At 36.6% G+C, this 24,658-nt stretch overlaps 1 protein-coding gene across 1 annotated transcript in view; it reads left to right on the top strand.

Moving 5' to 3' along the window:
- Positions 1–24,658, top strand: part of LOC129901690 (anaphase-promoting complex subunit 1) — a 59,331-nt gene that overhangs the window by 17,386 nt on the left and 17,287 nt on the right. Inside the window, exons 9-26 of the mRNA XM_055976946.1 lie at positions 213–344; positions 2,251–2,738; positions 4,965–5,424; positions 5,704–6,042; positions 9,098–9,181; positions 10,665–10,757; positions 10,869–10,928; positions 11,322–11,420; positions 11,557–11,697; positions 12,234–12,314; positions 16,312–16,383; positions 17,038–17,109; positions 21,446–21,539; positions 21,614–21,696; positions 21,812–21,868; positions 21,988–22,065; positions 22,157–22,278; positions 22,365–22,525. Of these exons, the coding sequence (XP_055832921.1) occupies positions 213–344; positions 2,251–2,738; positions 4,965–5,424; positions 5,704–6,042; positions 9,098–9,181; positions 10,665–10,757; positions 10,869–10,928; positions 11,322–11,420; positions 11,557–11,697; positions 12,234–12,314; positions 16,312–16,383; positions 17,038–17,109; positions 21,446–21,539; positions 21,614–21,696; positions 21,812–21,868; positions 21,988–22,065; positions 22,157–22,278; positions 22,365–22,525 (2,716 nt within the window). The remainder of the gene's footprint in view (positions 1–212; positions 345–2,250; positions 2,739–4,964; positions 5,425–5,703; positions 6,043–9,097; positions 9,182–10,664; positions 10,758–10,868; positions 10,929–11,321; positions 11,421–11,556; positions 11,698–12,233; positions 12,315–16,311; positions 16,384–17,037; positions 17,110–21,445; positions 21,540–21,613; positions 21,697–21,811; positions 21,869–21,987; positions 22,066–22,156; positions 22,279–22,364; positions 22,526–24,658) is intronic.

Here is a 24,658-nt window from a genome sequence, read left to right as displayed (position 1 = left end):
GGAACACTATGCGATATGAAGATACCTAACATTGTAGGAACCACTAGTTGGATTTCACTCCCCAGACCCCACTTAGTTGGATTTCACTGGGTATGTTGATGTATATTTGGAAGTTTATGTGGAAAGATCTCATCATCTTTTTGCATCACTTTCACTTACTAGGTGATGTTTGATTTGCTCATGATGTATGAAGTCACCTTTTAAAATTGCAGTGCGGGAAGCAATGCCTTTGTGAGTTCAAGTTGTCTCACCTTGGCAAAGATCAGGTTTTGCATGATCCTAAAATTGTTGGGTTAGCAGATGCAGTTGAGGAGCGTATCAATGTAATTGTGAACAGTGGACAGGTATGATTGCTGACTTTATTTGGCTTTTGTATTTTAGGCAATAGTAAATTACACATTTACCCCTATCAATTTACTTTTAAATGTATATTAATTTACAACAAATTAAATAGTCAATACATGTAAAAAAACACTACCAATTATTTTTTGGGTTTTTGTCTTGTTAATTGCTTATAATTTTTTTTGCTTAATTTCTTGTTAATTATTTTGACAATACATCTATTAATTTATTTTTAGTTATTTGTTATCTACTTTAATTGAAATTACTTAATTGCTTAATCATATCCGATACAAATTACTTTTAATTGCTAGTTATTTGTTATTTACTTTTTTTTTTAGCTATTGGTATTTATTTAATTTTAATGTGTTATTTAGATAGTTGTTTATTTTAATGGGTATAATAAATATTAGCTCACTAAACATTTTAGGAATTAAGAAATAAGAATTAGCTCACTAATGTATTATAATCTCTACATAACTAAATCATGCATAATTAATACCTACATAACTAATACTTGCATAACTAAATCCTGCATAACTAAACCCTGCATAATTAATCTCTTCATAACTAATATCTGCATAACTAATACTTGTATAACTAATACATGTATAACTAATACCTGCATAACTAATACATGTATAACTAATACCTGCATAACTGTAACCAACTACCAAATGACCCCTAAGAGTAGAGTTGTATATTTTCCTTTCTAATACTTGCATAACTAAATCCTGCATAACTAAACCCTGCATAATTAATCTCTTCATAACTAATACCTGCATAACTAATACCTGCATAACTAATACTTGTATAACTAATAGTTGTATAACTAATACATGTATAACTAATAGTTGTATAACTAATACATGTATAACTAATACTTGCATAACTAATACATGTATAACTAATACCTGCATAACTGTAACCAACTACCAAATGACCCCTAAGAGTAGAGTTGTATATTTTCCTTTCTGATGACCAACTATGTGGTTGCTTTTGATATGAACATTTCTATGAAGAATGTCTTTTCACGTTTCTGCAATCATCTAGGTGAAGATTGATACGTGTATTTTTATTTGCTACAAATTGTCATAATGAAGTAACATTTATTAGGGACTACAGTTTGTTTGAATGGAATAGGATAAAAATAAGAGATGTAGCTTTCCACTGCAAACTTAGGGAAATGTCACTTTCAGGGAAATTTCACTTGTAGGACACAGCGTAGCTAGAAGAAATTACTTCCTCACCAACCACTTTGGCCTAATCATCCCACTTGTTCAAACAACAATCAAGGTGGAGTAGGGTTAGGAATGAAGAACCATTTATGACTAACAGGTCCACTAAACCAAAAAAGTAATGTAGAAGATGCCTATCGACAAAGCAGTGAGTTGGAGTTGGAACAAGTCCCACTGAGAGGTGACAAGTGGACATCCCCAAAATTTGTTATATCGGGTGAATTCAATATAATTGACACTTGTTGGCATGCCAACCTATCTTCTCTTTTCAAGGCCTGTTGAGAGAGTTGAGTGTGAGTCCGAGGGCTTTGTTGCTTGAAATTGTTATAGATTGTTTGCAAGAGGAAACCTTCCTCGTGAGGGTTCATCTCATAGTATGGGTGTTTGTTGGATTCAATTGATCGGAGGTTGTAGCTTTAATATAACTATAGTTGCCCATTAATTCCCATCTTGCGTCTTGCTTTCTATCCTTTATCTTTATTTCTTGTTCTTAGAATTAGTGTTTCAATTTCCACATTTCGATATTACATCGGTAGAGATGGAGACAGTCTGCTTTAAGTTGTTATCCTCAAATCTGTTATTTTTTTGACAACCATATGTAGTCTGATATAGGTCTCTGGAGTTTCTGACCAGGATGGAATTATGATTCCCTTCTTTCTTTTTGGTACTTCAGATTTACCGATGTACTTGGCGACGCAATCCATCATCGTCCTTGGCAAATGATTGTATCACTGCAATGGCTGAGGGGCTGAACTCTACGTTGTATAATCACTTTCTTGTTCTCCTTTGGCGCAATGGAGATCAATCATATCTAAGTGGGACGGATATGACTGCTGATTCTGAGTGGGAATCCTTTCAAAGCGTAATAACACGAATATGCAAAGAGTCTGGTCTTTATTCTGAAAAACTTTCAGATTCTGTTTCATGCTCTTCATGGGAGTTTCTTATTAACAGCAGATATCACAAGCAATACAGCAAAAGTTACCCTATATCTGGATTTTCAGAAACTTCGATTGATCAGCAGGGATTGTATTCACCTGGATCATCCATGGGTACATCAGATAATGCTGGAAATTCGTTGTATGCTGAATTAGTGACTGAGACCCTAGATACACTGCATACTGTATACGAAAGTTTGAAACTAGACAATCTCCGTAAACGGTAACTTTCCTATTTGTACATCTATTGTTTCATCAGCTCATTGGTCATGTTAAACCATCTTCTATGTTCATTTTTCATCTGGGTTGTTAAGACTAATTCTTTATGCCTCTTCACAAATATTATTGCGGAGTAACATTTTGCTCTCTCTGTGCAAAGTATCAGAAGAATCTGGTCTATGGTTCCTGCTTGTATTTTGTGGTGCTTATGGTTGGAAAGAAACCAAAGATGTTGACGGTATTGCCACTGGCAGTCCTAATCTCAAGGCCAGATGCCTGACTACTCTTTCTAGCTGGGTTATTCTAGCTGGGTTAATCTTACCCCTGTATAACCAGATTCCTTTTTGGATTTTATTAGCTCTTTAGTTTTGTGTTAGACCTTTGGATTTGTCAGCTCTTTAGACTTATGTTAGGTTTTTGTTATATTTTTATGAGCTGATATCTCCCGTTCTTTTGTAACTAAGCATCTCCTTGATGCTTTTGTGATTTATAAAACACTTCATAAAAAAAAGGGAACACAATCGAAGGGGAAATCATATTTCAAGTATAAGGAAACCAAATCTGGAAGTTAATTTTTCATATTTAAAGCCTACTACATGTCCTCCTATGTTTATAAAAAACAATGTTTTTCTATCTGTGTACCTGAAAGAGGCAGAGGGAAAGAGAGGAATCAATTCCTGCTTATCTTCTCACATTTGACCTTGTATAGAATGTCTTCTATATCTTACCGTTCACATCTACTGTCAAATTCAGCTTTGATGCCCTTTCTCACTGTACATGTCGTAGATCCTTCTGTTTATCCCATAAGAAATATTACCAAAACCCTCTTTGATATATATTTTTATACATTTAACTGAAAATTGGAGCCCTTCTTAGGATGCATAAGATGGCAAAATTGTAAATATTTGGTGGAGCCTTTATAGAATGAGACTGAGGTCTGTGAAATATAATTCAACTGTGACCATTGTCAAGATATTTGTATCATCAGTGAAGGTGGACAGGATGAATACTGAGAAAGTTTTGAGCTCTTCTGCTGATTTAACTATATTTGCATCTCTAAACCACTTTTTTTCTGTAATGTTGGTCCATGAATTGAGTGGCTAATGAAGGACACAGTGGCTAGAATTTTAGCTATCTGCCACTGGAGTTATACTAAAAACTTGTAAATTATTATCTCTGAGTAGAAATATTTTAATTATGGAACTGCTTATCTTTTTTTCACAATGTCATCATAGTTCTGGAGATACGGATTGACCAGATGCCATAGGAAGTGATCTGCATTGCTCTTGCAAATAATTAGGAAAAAAGAAAAAAAGAGAAGATGGTGTCACATAACATAGTTTGTTGGCATTTCTGTGGAGTCCTTTGTTTTTTCATTTATTTCCAAGGATTTGCTTGTTATCCAATAACCAGGTTTCTGTAAATTGTAAAATTGCAAGAATCTCTCTATAGATGAGCTATTTGCTGTAATATGATGTATTTGGCTGAACTTAGGAGAACCCTCCATGAGGCCCTGATCCCTACCTATATTGCCTACAGATAGCTATTGTTACTTCAGAGGATCCAAAAGGAAAAAGAAAAAGAAAAAGAAAAAGAAAACAAAGGAGCAAGTTGTGCATGAATTTATATCTTTTGGTCTTGTCAGTTTGCAACTCTAAGGTTGATATTTGTTGGGGTAATTTTGAATCAGAACTCAGGTTGTTTCAGTTGGAAACTTTATTAACGTCATATGATTCCCTTTATAAGCCATCTCCCTTTGCCAGGGTAGGGAGGTTGAATGCCTCTGCTCTGAATCATTGAGTTTCTAGTGGGTAAAGCATATCTTGCCAATGAATTGGCACTGTGTTTAGGACTTGGTGTTAACAGTTTAACATAGAGAGCTTATCGACAATCCCACTAAGGCACCTACCCATACCTATAAGCCAAGCAACTAATAAGAAAACAAAAGGTACCTTTGTAGTAGAGCTCAACGCTTAGAAGTGAAGAAGTAAAGCACCTTCTATTGAGGAACTACTCCTCGCTAGCTCTACTTGAGAAATGAATAACTCAACCCTTTGCTTGCTACTATTTGTATTTTGTGCTGAGCAATTTTTTACTGAATTAACACGTTGACCTCTGCAGTTTTCCTGATGTGACCGATTAAAGTTTCTTGACGTGTTAGTAAAGTTCTTTTGCATACTGTGGTTCCATTATCTCATATGATCCACTTAATATAGTTAACTTAATGCAGAGATTTGGGTCTTCTGGTGGTTCTATTATGTGATATTGCAGCTTTCCTGCGCGAAGATTGCTATTTGGATCATTATATACGCGACTTTCCTTGCCTCTCAAAAACCCATGAAGTATCTCTGACCTCATCCTCCAAGAGAATTCCTCCTAGTTTATTCAGCTGGCTTGAGTCCTGCCTGAAGCATGGGTGCAGTTCTGCTAGTATTAGTCATCTCCCATCTTTGATCTTCAGAGATGGAAGTTCTGTTGTCAACTGGGGACGGAAAATTGTATCATTCTATAGCCTGTTATGCGGTGCTGAGCTTTCGGGGAAGAGGTTATCTTCTGGTGTTTCTTGTGCTATTGCATCTGGATCGTTTAATACTCCGGAGGAACTAACTGTCTTGTCAATGGTTGGAGAAAGAGTAGGTCTGCAGCAGTTAGATTTGTTACCTGCTGGAGTGTCTCTTCCTCTGCGAGATGTAAGTGAAGAGCTAAAAGAATTTACATCCAATTTCCTATCCAAAATAAAGAAATGCGCAATTTGGATATTCTGATCTATTCACCCGAACACACAAATATGGCTGCAAGGGTGTTACATAATGTTATCTTTGTACCCTTAATGGATGTAGAATCTTCTGCATTTAATTGCAGCAGTTCACATCATAAAGTTATAATCAGATGTTTCCATGCACTCAAGATCTTCTTTTTTATTTGACTTGTTTTTTAATTAAAGAAGGGATGATTTTGTTCTTATGCAGGCATTGGATAAGTGCCGTGACTCTCCTCCAATGGATTGGCCTGCTGCTGCATATGTTCTTCTGGGTCGGGAGGATTTGGCTTTCTCACGCTTAGCGTATTCAAGAAAATCTGTGGAGCTTGAGCCCCATATGAATGTAAATATGACATGTATGTCCGCTCCTTACATGTTGAACCTGCATCCGGTGACAATTCCTTCCTCAATATCTGACGCAATACAGTCAGAGGATAACAAGCTAGAGGATGTAGATTCTGTTGAGGGATATGTGGCTGATGGTATGGAGCATATTTTTAACTCTGGCATCCAGTTGCGTTATGGTCGTGATCTGCGATTGAATGAGGTCAGTTTATTGATATTGTCCATGACTGAAAATAGATGTTTGCAGGCACTGCTTTGCAGTAAATACAACCCTGCCTCACTTTTAGGAGAGCTATCCATGAGTTTTACCTGATGTTAGAGTCATACTTCCCTGAACTGGGTAGCTATCCAATTACTCTTGTCTAGAGTTGATCCACATACATTTCGTTATGGAAACCTGACTGTCATGTCAGTTTTATATATGATGAGCTTGACCCTCTGTGTATTGTCCCTTTTTTTGATGAAGTAAGTTTTGTATTAAAAAGCATCAATAAGATGCAAACAGATTCCATAATCAAATAGTGAGAACTCCAGGTGCTGCAAAAACCTAGTATGAACTGGGAGTTAAACGAGAAGCAAAAACTCAAGGCTGCTAAGCCACGAGAGGGAGCTGATAAAATCTAAAAGGGGAATAGTGCCATTAACATGGGAAAGATTGCTCCAACTAAAAATATTCATCAAACATGGATTTAAGAGAGCAGTAAGGAGTTGAGGTCCCATGAAAACATCTTCTATTCATCTCTGTCCATAAACACCAAAAAATACAAGCCGGGATTATTTGCCAGATCTTCTTGATGAATTTATCCACTTTCCACAAACTCCACCTTTCAACTGCTTCGTTTAAATTGAGAGGGGTTGTTCTGCTGATTGCAAAAACTGATAGAAACATAAGCCAAAGGTCTGCTGCCACACGACAGTGCAACAACATGTGGTTTACTGTCTTTATATTGTGGTGACACATAAAGCACCTGCTCACCACCTGAAGACCTTTTTTCTTGAAATTATCATGAGTTACAATGGCATTATGAAGGGGTGTCCAAGTGAAGCATTTAACTTTTGGGGGGTTTTTGTCTTCCAAACCAGTTTCCAAGGCCCAAGATTAGTCATTCCATCAGCTGCATTAATGTGGCTGTAACCTGCTTTCACAGGACAAGTCCCTTTGCTTGAGTCCCCCCATCTTAAGCTGTCCGGAAGTTGAAGATTCATTGAGAAGTATGCCAGTAGTTCTTACAAACCAATGAGTTCCCCCAACTCCCAATCTTGTAAGTTTATTCTGAACTGAATATCCCAGATGTTGCCTTCCTTGTTTTCAGCTACTGAGGAGCCTCTCTCTGTGGCTTGTTGGTACAGTCTTGGGTGAGAAATTTTGAGGGCCTGATTGATCACCCATTTATCCTTCCAAAACTTGGCAGTAGAGCCATTTCCAACCTTAAAGAATACTTGTTTAAAGAAATCAGCCTTCAAATTGTTAATATGCTTCCAAGGACCAACTGTCCAACTCCATGGAGGGGTCTACTCTTTTGGTACACCAATTAGCTAAGTTGTAATATATAGCATGAACCACTTCTTTCCAAAGGATTGATTCTCCGTTTCCATATCTCCACCACTACTTTAAAAGTAGGCTTTTGTTGTGCTTGCTAAGATCTCTGATAACCCTCCCTGTTCCTTTGGCAATAAGGTCTTTGCCCATATCACAAATGAAATTTGTGCCCTTCACTGTTTCTTTTCCGAAGAAATGTCCTCCTCTGATCATCCAGCTGATCCCAAACCTTACATGGCATTGGTATGAGGGACATTATGTAAGTGGGTATACTGTCCAAGACACTGTTGATTAAAGTGAACCTACCATCCATGGACAAATGCTGCACATGCCAGTTTGCCAACCTTTTTTTCCACCTTTTCCATCACTCCACTCCATACCTCAGTTGCTTTGTAACTTGCACCCAAGGGGAGACCTAAGTAAGTGGAAGGGAAAGAACCTGTGTCACACCCCAAAATCTTTGCCAGATCAGACGAGTTCGGAACTTCATTGACATTGTATATCTTGCTCTTCATCATGTTAATATGAAGCCCTGAAATGGCTTCAAATAGCATGAGTGGCAGATTGAGATATAGGACTTGAAGTGTCTCAGCCCCACAAAATATTATGGTGTCATTTGCTTATAGTAAGTGAGAAACTTAGATTGAGTGATTTGGATTGCTTTCCACCTTGAAACGTTCAATTCAGTGGTTAGTTCTGGCTTTGTCCAGGATCTTGCTTAAACCCTCCATGGCTAAAATGAATAAAAAGGGGAAAGAGGGTCCCCTTTTCCTTGTTCCTTTCCATGGAGAGAAAAAGCCAAGAGGGTCCCCTATTCACTAGAATGGAGTACTTTACAGTTGATAGACTGTATTTGATCCATTTAATCCACCTGTCTCCAAATCCCATTTGCTTTAGCATATGTAATGAATAGGACCTGCTAACTCGACATCCAGTTTGCACAAAATCCCAGGCTTTTATGTTTCAATCTACCATCAAGCATTTCATTTGTAATCAATGAAGGGTCAATGATCTGTCTATTTTTAAGAACGACATTTTGTTCCCCTGACACCAGCTTCTAGACTACTGTTTTAAGCCTCTCAGCTAGACTTTGGCCAAAATTTAGTACACTCCCTATGAAACTTATAGGGCTGAAGTCTCTGAGATGCAAAATTCCCTTCTTTGGGATAAGGGTTATCAAAGAAGCATTGCTGGACTTGACCATGTGGTATTGCTGGTGGAAATGGTTGAGAGCTTCCATAATGTCATCATTGATGAAATCCCATGCAGTTTGGTAAAAGGCCATTGTTTAACCGTCATATCCTGGACTCTTGTCCCGTGCGCAAGAGTTGATGGCTGCTCTTACCTCTTCAAAAATTCTCTCCAGACAGCTTTTCGCTGCTTGAGTAATGCTATTAAGATTTTTAAAGCTAGCTTTAGGCCTCCACTGCTCATCCTCTATATACAATACTTGATAAAACCTTAGAATTTCTGCTTTGATTTCTTCCTTATCTTCACTGATCTCCTCATTAGTCACTAGCTTGTCAATTCTGGGGTGAAAACCATAGTATGTACATGATGATCCAGTCCAGTCAATAATTTAATACGCCATTAATTTTATTTCTTGAGCATGCCTGATCTTTGCATTCATCACAAAATTCCCAGCATAGTCAAGTCCTGCACTTATGTTGTTTGTTTATCTTCTTTAAAATCATTAAACGATGGTTTTGATTTATAGGTTAGACGTCTTCTATGCTCTGCTAGGCCTGTTGTTATTCAAACACCTGTTAATCCAACTGCATCAGATCAGGACCTCCAACAGGTATACTGTTTCAATAATTTGTTATGTGCTACATGTTATTCCAGAACTAAAGACAACGCTACCTGTTTTCCCCAATGCTATGTAATGATAATTGTTTTTCCTTAAAGTTGTCAACATGTGCCTCTTGTTCTCATCTTCTTGTTGGTTTTCAACCACAGTTCACCTCTTGACTTTGTAACTTACATTTCCATACACTGTTCATTGCTTGTTAAATTACTGATACTATATGTGTTCTTTGTAAACAGAATTTATATAAGGGCACATATTGATTTGGTAGGTGTTGGAAAGCCAGCCAACTGATTTGGGGAAAAAAGAAAACAAACAAGTAAAGGCATTACTGTCTCCTCGGGATGGTGACATTTTTAAAGAACATGAACACTGCACCCTAATTGTTTTTTCCAGTTATCTGCTTTTATTGCAGCTCTAAATGCATCTTAAGGAGGAAATAAAACCTTTGAACTGCAGCTGACTTGCCTGTAGTAAAGACAAATGTAGAAAGATAAAAGAAAAACCTTGAATAGATTAACCAGAGAGACATTACATTGTTACTGTAACATTGATGACCATGTGCATCATTGTGTCCTTTACACCTCACATACATCTGCAAGCGTTTCTCTTTTTTTTTTTTTGAGGAAGGTAACAATTGTATTTCTATTAAACAAAACTTAGACACCCAAAAAAGTGCTAAGTTTAGATCTTTACAAAAACAAACCAAAAGGTACAAAAGACCCCTGTTCAAAAACCTATATTCTTATACATTGCCAATTAAGTCAACTAAGTTACCTACTTCCCCCAATATACTTTGTTTACACCAAAAAAAGAACAAACTAAGACAATTTATCCTAATTTTATGGATAGAACTGCTAGTGCCTTCAAAAAATCTGGAATTCCTTTCTTTCCACACACTCCACCAGATGCAAGCAGGGATGATCTTCCACCAATCCTCCTCCCCCCCTCTGTACCCTACACTCCACCAGCTGCTCAGAAGCCCCAGAGTAGAGCTAGGTATTACCCATTTTATCCCCAAAATACAAAAGAACATGTGCCACAGATTTATAGTTGTCTTGCAATGTAAAAAGAGGTGTTAATTGCTCTCAACCTCCTGGTCACATAAAAGACATCTTGAACAAATTTGAAAACCTCCTCTTTGTAAGTTGACTTGAGTTAAGCATGCTTTCCTAATCACCAACCAAACAAAAACAAGACACCTTCATTGGAATTTTTACTTTCCAAACTTGTTTCCAAGGCCAATTTACCTTAATAGGGCCTCTGATTCAGATTCTAGTAAACAGATTTTACGGAAAAAATCCCTTTGTTATTCATTTTCCATGTAAGTCTATCAGGGCAATCAGATGTACCACCAAAAGATCCCAGTAACTGCAACATTCTGATAAAACTCTCAATTTCCCAGTCATTTAGAGCTCTTCTAAAAATCAGCGTTTCTCTGTCACATTGATTCTCTTTTTTTTTTCCTTTTATTTAGGCTCAATTATGGCAGCTTGCTCAAAGGACTACGGCCCTTCCCTTTGGCCGTGGTGCATTTACACTTGCTACAACCTGCACTCTCTTAACGGAGGTACCATCCTTCACTCTCTTCTACAATTGGAATAGTTCAGCGTATTTTTTAATTGACAATATAGAAGTTAGTCCTTGTGGTGTTTTAAGGAAGTTGTTTTTACATCTGCAGGCACTCACGGTTCCCAAGCTTATCTTGGCAGGTCGGCTGCCTGCACAGCAAAATGCAACGGTATGTCTAGACAAATTCTAGTGTACATCTATTTCCATCTATGCATGCATTTCTTTAAATTAGCAGTTTGGTCTTCAGATAATTGATTGGAGACATGTTGATGTTTTACTTATTAAAGGTAGATGGACGCTTGATTTTGGTGAATACTTTTTATCCTTGAAGGTTGTTCCTTTTTATTCTGTTTAGTAGTTTCTTTTGCCAAACTAATGTGGTACGCGTTTCTTTGGCATTGCCCACATTTCAGCATTATTATATTTGTTGGCTTTCTTTAGCCACTTGTGAACATTACCCTAACCACTCATATGCCCCTCTCCCCAGGTCTATGATTGCCTTGCAACAGTTGTGCGTTTGTGAAGTTTACTTGTGTAAGTCTTGCCTCTTGTTCTTGTTTAGGTTAACTTAGATCCAAATGTTAGGAATGTTCAAGAACTCAAATCTTGGCCGGAGTTTCACAATGCAGTTGCTGCTGGATTACGGCTTGCTCCACCTCAGGTTCAGTTTTATCTATTTGCATGTGGCTTCATCACACTGTTGTTATCCAGTGTTTTATTTAGATACTTCTCTAAGTTCCATTTTCTTACTTGTGCTACTTCCTCATGTTTTGATGCATTGTCATGTGCTTATGCAGGGAAAGATGTCACGAACATGGATATTGTATAACAAACCTGAAGAGCCCAGTGTTGTTCATGCTGGAATACTACTTGCTTTAGGATTACATGGACATCTTCGCGTCTTAACTATAACTGATATATACCAATATTATTCTCAGGTTGTTTATTTCTTTCCGTACCGATCTTGTTTTATGCAAGTGCTTTCCCCTTCTTACTAACACGATGATTTTCTTTTCTTTTTCTGATTCAACGCATTTTATTCATCATTCTTCTATTTATACTGCATGTCTGGTAAAATATGATTTTCCCTGCCCTATGGGGAAAAGGAGAAAAAATTAATGTTTCTAAAGTTACTAAAGTAATTGTTAGATACTGTTGACTTGCATTGAAGCTTGAATGTTATGCAATTATGCGAAATAGAATTTATTTGGATGATCATGAAGGTTGGAAGGATAATTACAGCCTACATAGTTGAGGTTGTCCGCTTGGTAAAATGACAGATTTTTTTGTGGCATCAACCCTGTGTCATGTTTGTTTGAGTGACTATACTCAGGTTTCAAAATCCTTTCGAGTGTAATACAACTATAAGTTTGAGAGTTTGGGTTAGCATATATAGTAAAATGTGCAGTTTAACAAATTATAATCTATGAGGCACTTGCTTATTTTCTGCATCCGCTGATGTCATACCTTGTAGGAACATGAAAGTACAACTGTTGGATTGATGCTTGGCCTTGCAGCATCATACAGGGGAACTATGCAACCAGCAATCTCAAAGGTAAGGAATATTTTCTCATTTTCTCCATTGTCTATTCCATTCTTGTATTTGTTTTCTCCACCTTCTGTGAATATCAACTGCTGTAACGAAGAGTACTTATTCTCCTTCTGGTCTCTGTTCATCGAATTAGGAGCTAGTCGCTTTGCTACCTATGCATATTTTGATTACTAGATGACGTGCCAGTGCTATGCACGGGTGCCTAATGTACTCTTTTTTAATTTTAACACACATTAACATACACGTTTGTTGCACTTTAAGATGTGCTTAATTAGGAGTAAGACACCAGAATCTATTGTCGTGAAGATTAACTTACACAAGAAAATGCTGCAATTTTCTCCAATCCTCTGCTTGTTGCTTTAGCTGAAGAAAGGCTTAATTAGCTGTGCCAGACAAAAAGTCACAATCAGCTCACAAGTATCTTTCAAAATAGTCTTATCTATTTTATTGTTCAATTTAGTTCATTTCCATGAAATGAAGAAGACAGTATACTACATGATTGATAATTCTATATGTTTTTAGTCAATTTCTAATTTGACCATCTAATATCATTTTATACCTTTTGTCATTACTATTACTACTGGAATCTAGTATCAATGACTGTATTACTTGTAATGCCTTATTGTGATATTATAAAACATGCCTCTTATTATTTGATTTATCAAACAATGTTTCCTTAATCACTAATCCTTTATCATATGTGTAATACTTAAACGTTAAAGATTGAATGCATTGTGCAATTTTTCATAAGCAGCATTGTAAAAATTTATAATAATGTACAATGAGAGTGCAAATCAGCCACTGCAAATTTTTCTACTATAATTTTGCAAGTCATACAGCTTCAAATGTATACACTCCTAATCCTAAAAGCTTATATTTAGTCTTTTTAGTTTACTTAACCCTATAAGTTTCAAGACAAAATGGATGGCATCTGAAAGGTAACACATTACTTCCATTGTAGAACACTAAAATTTTGAGCTTGAAAATAGGATACATAATGCATCAAACTAAATTCATTTGGCTGATAAAGTTTTCTCCTGAAGCTGAGGCTGCCTTCCTGTAGTCGTTTCTTTGCATGCCTGTGAAACCAGTACGTATCCATCAACTTCTTTCCAAGTTAACATAGCTACGGTCAACCCAAAAAAGATATAGCTACAATCTAAGTGATATGAAAATTTTGTACATGAAATGTGAAGCTAAAATATAACAGTGACCCTCACTCATACAAAACAGATAAACAATAAACTTAGAACAGATAGAACTGTGAAAGTAACATGAGTACAAAGTCACCATTTCCCTTCCACTACATAAATTTAGTGTTGAATGAAATTCGCCTCCTTTCCAACAAACAATTAAAAAAAAGAGTGGACCCGATCAATTTTGACGCTGTTGCCAGAGACTTCGAATACACTGTTTATCTAGATTTAAATTTTACTTTTTGTCTATTCAACATTTTAGTTACTATCTTGTTTTACACAGAATATGTACAAGAAAAATAGTAAACGAGCAAACTTTTTGTGGTGAAAAAACTACTGCATTATGTTATTGAGCTCATGATGATACTTACTGCAATATATTTTTAAGTATGAATGTCTAAATTATTAATTAAAAGGAATTACTGAGTAATGGTAAAAGATTTAGCAATAACCTTCGAAAAATCTCATCTGTTGGAGGTGTTATTTCAAACTGCAAGTAATTTAAAAGTGCATATTCCATTTGCTGGACCTGCAGATGCAATACCTCTCTTTGGGAGGCAGACTTACTCTCATATAGTGTCTTAGACAGTATTCCCACCTCTTGTATGTCTATTTTCAGCGCCAAGTTCAATTCTAAAGAAAATTGATAGGCTAAAAAGGAGGTTCCTATGGGAGGGAAACAATCTCACTCACAATTCTCTCTAGTCAAATGTCAGTCAATTGTGCGACCCAAGGCCTAGGGGGGCTGGGAATTAGGAACCTCAGGCTTCACAACAATGTTTACTTATGAAGTGGGTATGGACACATCAAGGCAGGGTATTGGAGGGACATTATCAAGGCTAAATATGACATTCAAGGTTAGTGGTGTCCAAAGAAAAGTAGTGAGCTTCATGGTGTTTGGGTTTAGAAACACATCAGCAGTCTCCAAGATGACTTCTTCCAGAAAGTTTCCTTCAAGGCTAGTAATGGGCTCAATGGCTGGGGGACTCTTCTGTAAAAGATTCATTCCCTTCAGTGTCCTAAATAGCCTCTATCAAAGAAGCAACAATAGCTCATTATAGAGACAACAATTGTTGGGCTCTAACTTTCAGAAGGAATTTACAGGATTGGCAAGTTAATGACTTCCTTTCTCTCTTAGAAACATAGAGACTAAGCCTTCTCAAAAAAAAAAGAAAAGAAACATTGGGACAAAGAACCTTGATGGATGAGACTCTAGAGTTTAGACAGAATCCTTGGGGAAATTCCAAAGAAAGGATCTATACTGTGAAAGAATGCTACAACTACTGGAGTTCTCAAAATGGTATCCTGGAGGTATGGCTTTGGAAACTTGTCTGGAGAACAAGCCAGCCTCTCAAAGTCTCGTGCATCCCTTGGACCGCCCTGAAAGAAGCATGCCTAACACAAGACAAGCTCAAGAAAAGGGTTGTAATCCTCATCAACAGATGTGTCATGTGCAAGGAGACTACTCAAAGTGTAAATTACCTTTTTCTGCATTGCCCTGCAGCAGCTTGACCTTTGGCATTTTTCTACTCTATGCTTGGCCTTCAATGGGTAATTCCCTTTAACATCAAAGATGCTTTTGCTAGATTGGTATTGTGGAGAGTTGACAAATCCATTAAAAGGATCTGGAGAATGATCCCTACAGTTATTTTTGGAGCCTCTGGAAGGAGAAAAACAACAGATGTTTTGATGGAATCTCAGCCTCTATTTGTACTCTCAAGGCTAGATGTTTAGTTAGTTTATAATGTTGGCACTTTCTTGCCCCCATAAACAGTGTGGATAACTTTTTGGATTTTGTTAGTTCCCTATCTCTAGTACGATCGAGATGTAGGGATTTCTTTTGGCTGATTTTACAGGTCTTTTGCCAAGCATGCTTCATGTAATTCTGTTTGGAGCAGCTTCTTTTGTTCTTTTGTAACTTTGCATCTTCTTGATGCTTTTCTAATATCATTTAATCACTTTAACCCAAAAAAAAAACTAATTTGGGCTTGGTATGTACAAGTGAAGAACCGAACCAAAGTTCTAAAGAATCGAACTTAAGAACCGAATGCCCACCCCTAGAGTTCACTAAAAGGTAAAAAAATTTCCTCCGTGCAACAATGTAGGGAAATACAGAAGTAAGCAAAAACAAACCCAGTGTATAGAGAAGCGGATAGAGAACAGAAATTGAATAAGCGGAGAACACCAGAGTAAATGAATGAAGAAGCAATGAGAAGGCTGCAACAAAAAATGAAGTGGAAGCAGTGGTGATCGTGGGCTTGATGAATGGACCAAAAAGACGATATTACCCTTGGTCGTCCAAAAGACTCCCACTTATTATATAGTTAAATGTAGTGTTCTTGTAAACTGCACCATAGTACTATTTGGGAATTGTCAACATAGGTATGCATCTCTGTTTGCTATTTTTTAATCATTTTGGTTTGGTTTGTGGGGGGAGGGGATAAATGGACGGTTGTAGCTGATAAAAGTCTCATGGAAGTACCTATGCTAATGAAGTTAACAGAAGTCCTGCATGAAGTTCTTGATTTTATCAGCAGATCTTAAAGCCCCTATTAACTTTCAGGTTGCTTTTCCCTGGCCTTATTATTTGTGAGATATTCTGAACAAGCTTCCTTGCACTTCATTTCTTGTTCTTCACAGCATATAACTGTCTGCTGCCAGATTGTTTTACTTTCTTGTTGGGTTCATTATCTGCATTATTGACTTAGTAATCTATTCTAGTTGCAGACTATTGATTTGTAACTAGATGTGCTTTTTTCCTTTTCGTTCTAATGAATCTATAATTTATTGTGATCTCCGTGCAGTCTCTCTATGTTCATATACCATCCCGTCATCCGTCTTCCTTCCCGGAATTGGAATTGCCAACCCTGTTGCAGGTAATTGCAATATACATTGTAAAACTGTAAAAAGGTTAAAATTCTCCTAGAAAATTGGTCTTCTCTATGGGTTTATCAGTTCATATTGTTTATTTTTTTACGTTCTATTAAGACTTCAATGCTGGTGTAGAATTTGAGAAAGAAAGATTTATTTCTATTTCAAGATGTATTTACATCCCATGAACAAGGGTATTTGTACAAAATATCCTTTACCTAATCTATGAAAGGAAATCAATTACAGTAATTACGACAAATTAATTAGAATAAAAATCTCCTATAACCAATCTAATCAATACTAGACTTTTTTGACGAAGTGCTGCACTGATCCTTACCGCTTAATTGTTTCATTTTCATCTAGAATTCTTTCTTCTTTGACCCCTGTAAATTTTCTTGCAATATCAACATGCCTGCTAGCAAATTTGGGGCTGAAGATATGTTCAAATCTTCTATGATTTTTACTCCGATATGTTTCTGTTGTAATTTTTTTTTTAACTATTTGTCCGTTAGAAGAATTAAAGGTCCGTGTTTCCCTCCTCCATGTACTTGGGTTAGAGTGATGTTTTCTTTACTGTTTCTTTTGGTAAATAGCTGCCTCATTAATGAAGTATCGTTGTCTTGAAAAATGATTGTTCTTGCTATTGGATTACTTTTCAGTCAGCAGCTCTCCTTTCTGTTGGGCTTCTATATGAGGGATCGGCACATCCCCAAACAATGCAAATTCTTCTGGTACTTTCTCTAAATCTTGGAGGTTTATACTCTTCTGCAGTTTTCTTGGATCATCTGTTGACAAGTGTTGAGTAGTGTCTTATGTATTATCGGGTAGTTGGCTTCAATATGTCAGGATATGTAGAAGTGTTCCCCTTGTTCGAATATTTTTTACTTTTGTTGTTCTCAATCATAGTTAGGAGTGGTGGCTACTGAAAGCTAACTGAAGTAGTGGGACTATTCATCTAAAATAATGTTCCTCTGGGAGTTGGTGTAGGGAAATAGCAGATTTATTTGTATCTACTTAGTTGTTCTTACATTAAGTTAAGGGATCATTTGGTAGTGTGTATAAGAATGAGATTATTTCTTATCCACTTTTTAGTTTGGTGTATTAAGGACAGTTCTGTCTGTAACCATGCATATTCATATCTCCACAACCGTCTTGGTCACCCGAGTCTTGCTAAGCTTCAGAAATTAATTCCTAGTCTTTCCACTTTGTCTTCTTTTAAATGTGAGTCTTGTCAACTTGGGAAACATAGTCGCACTTTATTTCCCAAAAGAGTCAATAACAGGGCCACATACATGTTTGACATTGTTCACTATGATGTATGGGGCCCTAGTCGTGTTGTTTCAAGTTTAGGATTTAAGTATTTTGTTACCTTCATTGATGATTTTTCCCCTTTGCACATGAGTATTTTAATGAAAAATCATTCTGAAGTATTCTCCATTTTTCAAAAATTTTGTGCTGAGATAAACAATCAATTTGGTGTTTCAATAAAGGTATTACACAGTGATAATGCCAAGGAGAACTTATCATCTTCCTTTGCCAATTTCATGTCGTCTCAGGAATAACTCATCAGACTTCTTGTGCATATACTCCACAACAAAATGGAGTTGCCGAACGTAAAAATAAGCTTCTCATCGAAACTGTTCGTACTTTACTTATACACTATCACGTTCCTCTTCGTTTTTGGGGGAATGCCGTTCTTACTGCTTGTTATTTGATAAATAGAATGCCATTCACTGTTTTAAAACATCAAAGTCCTCACTCAATTCTCCTTCCAAGTTGAAATCCCTATCATCTCCCTTTGGGAGTGTTTGGATGTACTTGCTTTGTCCATGATCAAAGTACTAGAAATGACAAACTCCAACCAAAATCAATTAAGTGTGTCTTTCTAGGATACTCCCATCACCAAAAAGGTTACAAGTGCTAGGGTCCAAAAACAAATAAATATTTTATCACTGCAGATGTAACTTTTTTTGAAACATCTCTCTATTTTACACCAAGCACTACAAGCAGAAATTTAATTCCTCAAATTCTGCCAGTCTTCCAGATCGTCTTCAAATCACTCATCCTCTAATTCTGTATACACCCCACGTGCTCGTCCTCTTAATAATAACAATGATACTACTACTCCTAGTCCAGATACATTGGTAGCTCTTGATGACTCATCTCTTGCTCCTTCGTCACCTGCTCCAGTACAACCCCACCAATTGCCATACGCAAAGGTATACGTACTATTCAAAATCAAAAACTAGAGAGATATAATTGCTTAAGTTATCATCGGGTGTCCCCGTTATATTATACCTTTGTATCAACTTTATCTAATGTACCTATACCAAAGACTGTTGGTGAAGCATTGGAACGTCCAGGGTGGAGAGATGCCATGATAAAAGAGATGAATGCCTTATAGACCAACAACACTTGGGAATTGGTCCAGTTACCGAAGGGGAAATCTACTGTTGGAAGTTGATGGATCTATACAGTAAAGGTGGGTTCAAATTGAACAATTGATTGACTGAAAGCTCGCCTTGTTGCCAAAGGGTACACCCAGATTTATAGTCTTGACTATGGTGACACGTTCTCTCCAGTTGCCAAAATTGCATTTGTCCGACTTCTTATCTCCTTGGCAGCAATGCATCATTGGCCACTTCATCAACTAGATATTAAGAATGCCTTTTTGTATGGCGAACTTGCTGAAGAAGTTTTTATGGATCAACCTCCTGGATTTGTTACTCAGGGGAAGTCAGACTTAGTATGCCGTCTCAAACGTTCTCTATATGTCCTCAAGCAATCTCCAAGATCCTTGTTTTGCAGATTTAGCTCTGTTGTCCAACAATTTGGGATGTCTAGAAGTAAAGCAGATCAATTTGTTTTCTATCACGTAATGGTACGGGAAAGAACATTTATCTGGTTGTTTATGTTGATGACATTGTCATAATTGGAAATGATCCGGAAGGAATATCTAATCTAAAGGGGCATTTGTTCAGTCACTTTCAAACCAAAGATTTGGGGAAGTTAAAGTATTTTTAGGAATTGAGATACACAATCCAAGAAACTTCTTGCTATCTCACAAAGAAAATATTTGTTGGACATTTTAGAGGAGACATGCATGTTAAATTGCAAACCTATTGACACTCCTATTGATCCAAACATCAAACTCGTTCCTAGACAGGGGGAGCCATTGGAGGATCTTGGTAGATATTGAAGATTGGTCGGTAAATTGAATTATCTCACTATTACACGCCCCGATATTTCATTTGCAGTAAGTGTGGTTATTCAGTTTCTCCAAGCTCCATGTAAAGATCATTGGGATGTAGTAATTCGCATCCTCAAATGAGCTCCAGGATAAGGATTGTTATATGAAGACAAAGGTCACGCTGACATCGTTGGATATTCTGATGCGGATTGGGCAGGTTCTCCAACAGATAGATGCTCTACTTCCGGGTACTGTGTCAAGATTGGAGGCAATTTAATCTCTTGGAAAAGTAAAAAGCAAGATGTTGTTGCCAGATCTAGTGCAGAAGCAGAATATCGAGCTCTGGCTCTTGCTACATGTGAGCTTATTTGGTTGATACAGCTTCTTCAAGAGTTGAAATTTGTTGAATTCAAACAGATGAAGCTTATATGTGACAATTAGGCTTCCCTCCTATTGCCTCAAATCCAGTTTTTAATGAAAGAACGAAACATATAGAGGTGGATTATCATTTTATTAGGCAGAAGATTGAATCTGGATGCATTACCACCAGCTTTGTCGGTTCAAACGACCAATTGGCAGATATTCTTAATAAGTCCCTTAGAGGAACTCAGATTGAATACTTTTGCAGCAACCTTGAAGCATATGACATGTACCCTCCAGCTTGAGGGGGAGTCTTAAATATTGTCAAAGAGTATTTCAACTATTAGATTGTGTGTAAGATAATAGTCAAATATTGTATGTAGGTAAATGTGTAAGATATAGTCAAATATTGTAGGTATTGTAGGAAAAAGGCAGATATGATCTTGACCTTTTGTGTAGATATTTTAGGTGTAATCTGTCATTTTGAAGTATGAAGTGAAATACACTACATAATTAACACTAGAAAAATTGATAAGGGTTTCCGTCTGATTATAGATAGTCCATACTATTGCTAGCAAAATGGATAAGAGTCTCCGTGCAATATGACCAGTTAAAATGGGTTGGGTAACTGATTTTTTAAAGCGCAGATCAAATATGGATCAATCATATTACCTTCTCTATAAAATTGATAACTGGCTGATCAAATATGGATCACGAGGACTAAAGATGTGGAGAAGACTGTGAGAGATACCGGCAAGCTGCTAGAGTGAGCTGCATTTTGTTATCCATATAGTCCACTGTACACCCTTGTAGATGCTGCCTTCATGTGTTCTTTCCTCTTTTGTCTTTTTTTACTTTTCTAAAGTGTAAGGGAAGCTGAGAAATGGTTACATGAAGAACCAAAGGGAATGGCTGAGAAACAGATAGGTCCTACTCTAGAAAACCATTTATCTTTTTAAATTTAGAAGTGCATTCTAAGATTTTTTAATAGCTTCTAAACATATGTTTTTTTTTAATTTTTAAATGAAAAAAATCAACATTTCAATTTTTGAGATCAATCCAAAAGTGCATGATATAACCTTTAATAAGTTGATTTTGTTTCATTGGACTGAGAAAATAGTTGTAAATTCTAGATTATTGCTTCTGGAAAAATTATCCATGTTATTACGCTCAAATATTTTTATATTCGGCATTTGTTTTTGAAAGTGATGCACTCAAAATTTTGATCTTGTAAAACATGGATAGAAGTTCCCATATTGTCCGTCTATTCAACCCAAATTTGAACCCTACCAAATATGGGTGTGTCGGAAGATTTATACATTTTTTTGCCTAACACGTTTTCAACTTGTCCATATCCGGTCCGACTCATCCATTTGCTAGAACTAGTACGTACTCCATACTGATCATGCTTGCATGAAAAAACCGATGGTTTCGTGTTTGACCAAAATTGTAATTTAGTGTTGATCCATGTTTTATGCATGGTTTCATGAATTCAATCACTGATAACCAGTTTGCAGGGTGAAATAGGTCGTAGAAGTGGAGGAGATAATGTACTTGAAAGGGAGGGATATGCAGTTGCAGCTGGGTTTTCACTGGGATTGGTTGCCTTGGGTATGATTGAAAGTTCACATGCATTATTATGGCTAATGTCTGTTTCCAAGTATTTATTTTTTAAAAAACTGAAGGTCGTGGAGAAGATGCTCCTGGCTTCGTGGATGCTTTGGTTGATCGGTTATTCCTGTATATTGGCGGCAAGGAGCCTCAAATGGTATATGCTTGCAGATTCTGTCTCCTGTTTTATGCGATAAGATTCCAAACTTATGGTTTATGACTAAAGTGATGTTCTCATTTTCTTTGAATAAATTCTTCAAACTGATCTTCAGGAGATGTTCCATCTTTTTGTTCCATCTATTGATGAACTTAATCGGAGTGCAGGACAGGTCAGGCCGTCTTGTCGCTCCACAGATATTATATTACTGCTTTTCTTATCTGACTATAGGTATCAATCAGACTTATAGATAGGTATCAATCATACGAAACTGTACCATTTCTCTTGCAGCTAATGGACGGCACTGCAGTCAATGTTGATGTTACTGCACCTGGAGCCACCATTGCCCTTGCTCTTATGTTTTTGAAGGTAATTTTAGACATAATATTACTTTTTCTTTAGAGATAACCTCCCAGACAAGTTTCTTCTAATCATTAATTTTGCTCTTAATCCATTGCAGACAGAGTCAGAGTTGGTCTATTCTAGGTTATCTGTCCCGCAGACACATTTTGATTTACATTATGTTCGACCTGATTTTATAATGCTCCGTGTCATTGCTCGGAATTTGATAATGTGGAGCAGGTAAAACATGCTCCCAACACTTTCCAATCAGCAATAACATTTATTAAGTTACTTCTCAGGTCTAACTATGGTTTAATTTCCTCTAGAGTTCATGCATCTGAAGAATGGATTCAATCTCAAATTCCGAAGGTAATTCAAAATGGTGTTAAAGGCCTTGGTGATACCATGAGTGACACAGATGAGATAAATGCTGATGCATTTGTTCAGGCGTATGTTCACATAGTTGTTGGAGCCTGCATTTCTCTTGGTAAGCCTAAGTTCTAAAAGACAGCTATTGCCTCTTGTCTGTTGACTCTAGCTTCTAGTTAAGTTGCTATGTAATACTTTCTTCCATTTTATGTCAGAAATGAAATTTTGATATTAACAGTTTCACTAACTTATATACATAACAATATGCTTTAAATGGTTTTGAATTGTGAATTTAAATGCATTACCAACAATGGAGTCAGTAGTATCTGAAAATTCAAATGCAGTACCAATTATGGATTTAATACTGTCTTCTACCATTGCAATCATAATATGCGAGCCAAAAATAGCTCTTCATCACCTTTCCTATTAACATGCGTCGAGTAATATGAGTGAGAGTTCATATAAATCACTGCTAAGGAAGGTTGCATTGAGTTTGATTTGGGAGGGGAGATCAGGTTTTAGAGATGTCAAAAATAATGTTAATAATTGATGAGTGGAAAATAGCTTGGTCCCAATTTGGATTGTGTTAAGAAATGGACCTCCAGCTTAACATCTGCACTAGATTTTAACAGAAACTGTTTGGGTAGGCTGATCTGCACTATTTTTAACTACTTAGAGAACTATCAGTACTCCAAGTCTTGTGTTTCTTGGAAACCTTAAATTTTCTGCTTCTGATTCTGAAGCTTATCACATAATTCTAGAGCTTTTGCAACGTGGTAGCTCTTCTTTTTCTTCATCAAAGCAGCCTCTTCGATGGCGTGTTAATCTTACCGCGCTGTGGTGACTGGATCTGCAGTTCCCTTCTTTTGAACTTGCTCACAACTCATTTATCATTTTTTCTTTATGACATGCAAAACAGACCATATTTATGACTTATCCAAGGGTTGGAGATTAAACCCTTTCCTTTTTGATTCGTCCAAAAAGGATTGATTTTCGTATTCAAACTATTTAGACTAATAATATAATGTGCATATATAATATGATGGAGTTCAATATCACATAATTTGATGCAAAATTTTAACTAAACCACTTGTTCACGTTTCAAGTTACTCCCTCTGTCCCATTTTGTGTGAAGGTGCTTGTCCGGGCACAAACTTAAGAAATTAAAGAAGATTTTTGACATGTAAGCCTGATGTACGCAAAGTACCAAAAGTATCCATTTAAACAAGTGGTGATGAGAGCTCACATGTTATGCCATTTTAATTGACTGGTGGTAAGGGTTCCAATGAGTCGTGTCCTTAAATATGAAATGGGGATATGAAAATTAAATAGTTTCCAAAAAAGGGAAGGTGTCATTCTTGTTGGGACAAATTAAAAAAGAAAGGATGTCAATTAAAATGGGACAGAGGGCATGCAACATGTGATGTGTGGGTTTGCGAATGTCATAGGTTCGAATTGTGTTACAGATAAAAGTTTTGATATTTAAGTGGAGAGGGGTGGGTCCATTATCCATCGAGTTGTGCTCCACTGGTCTTTGAGGATTTCTTGATTATTAAGAAAGAAGATGGGATGGAGGGATTATTATTTTATCTCTTTCCTGCCACACATATTTTTGCCCGACATTCTAAATTTTCATAACTGTTATTTTTGAGATTCTATACCAAGTTCAATATAATCTGTTTAAACAATTTAACTCTTAAACTCCATGAACTAAAGCAGGCAGAGATGAATATTCTTGAAAGTTGGAGACATAACTTTTATAGTAGCATGGATCTTTCAGAAGTTGGTGGATATGGTCAAAAGCTCTTTTGCAATACAATATTTTTTCAATACACACCAACTATAGAAGCTTGGACAGCTAATGGAAATTGAAAGTAAACGAAGATATGTTAAGTGTTGCGTTCCTGAAATACTTTGAACTATAAAACTAAATAATGTTGCGTTGTTCGTTTAGTGAACTACGTGGTCTTGGGCTATTGAACAATTCAAAAAAGCTAGTTCTTGCTTATGGAAAGTAGAAACAAAAGCCAATCAATTTTGAGTAAATGAATATTCTGACTTGAAATATTTTACCAGAGATTTTTAATCTATCATTGTGTGATTCCTGTTGAAGCATATACTTGGGGGTACGTGCAGGGCAGGGTAGCCAAGTTTAAACAGACTCCCAATTCATTAGATAGAGAGGATCCTCTAAGATTTTGTAAAAAATGAGAAAGAATAAGAGTCATTTTTTCGATTTTTTTTATCCTAA

Source organism: Solanum dulcamara, chromosome 8 (genome assembly GCF_947179165.1).
Source record: "Solanum dulcamara chromosome 8, daSolDulc1.2, whole genome shotgun sequence".
Taxonomy (NCBI): Eukaryota; Viridiplantae; Streptophyta; class Magnoliopsida; order Solanales; family Solanaceae; genus Solanum; species Solanum dulcamara.
The sequence above is the reverse complement of the archived record's forward strand: the minus strand, read 5'-3'. Positions and strand labels throughout refer to the sequence as shown.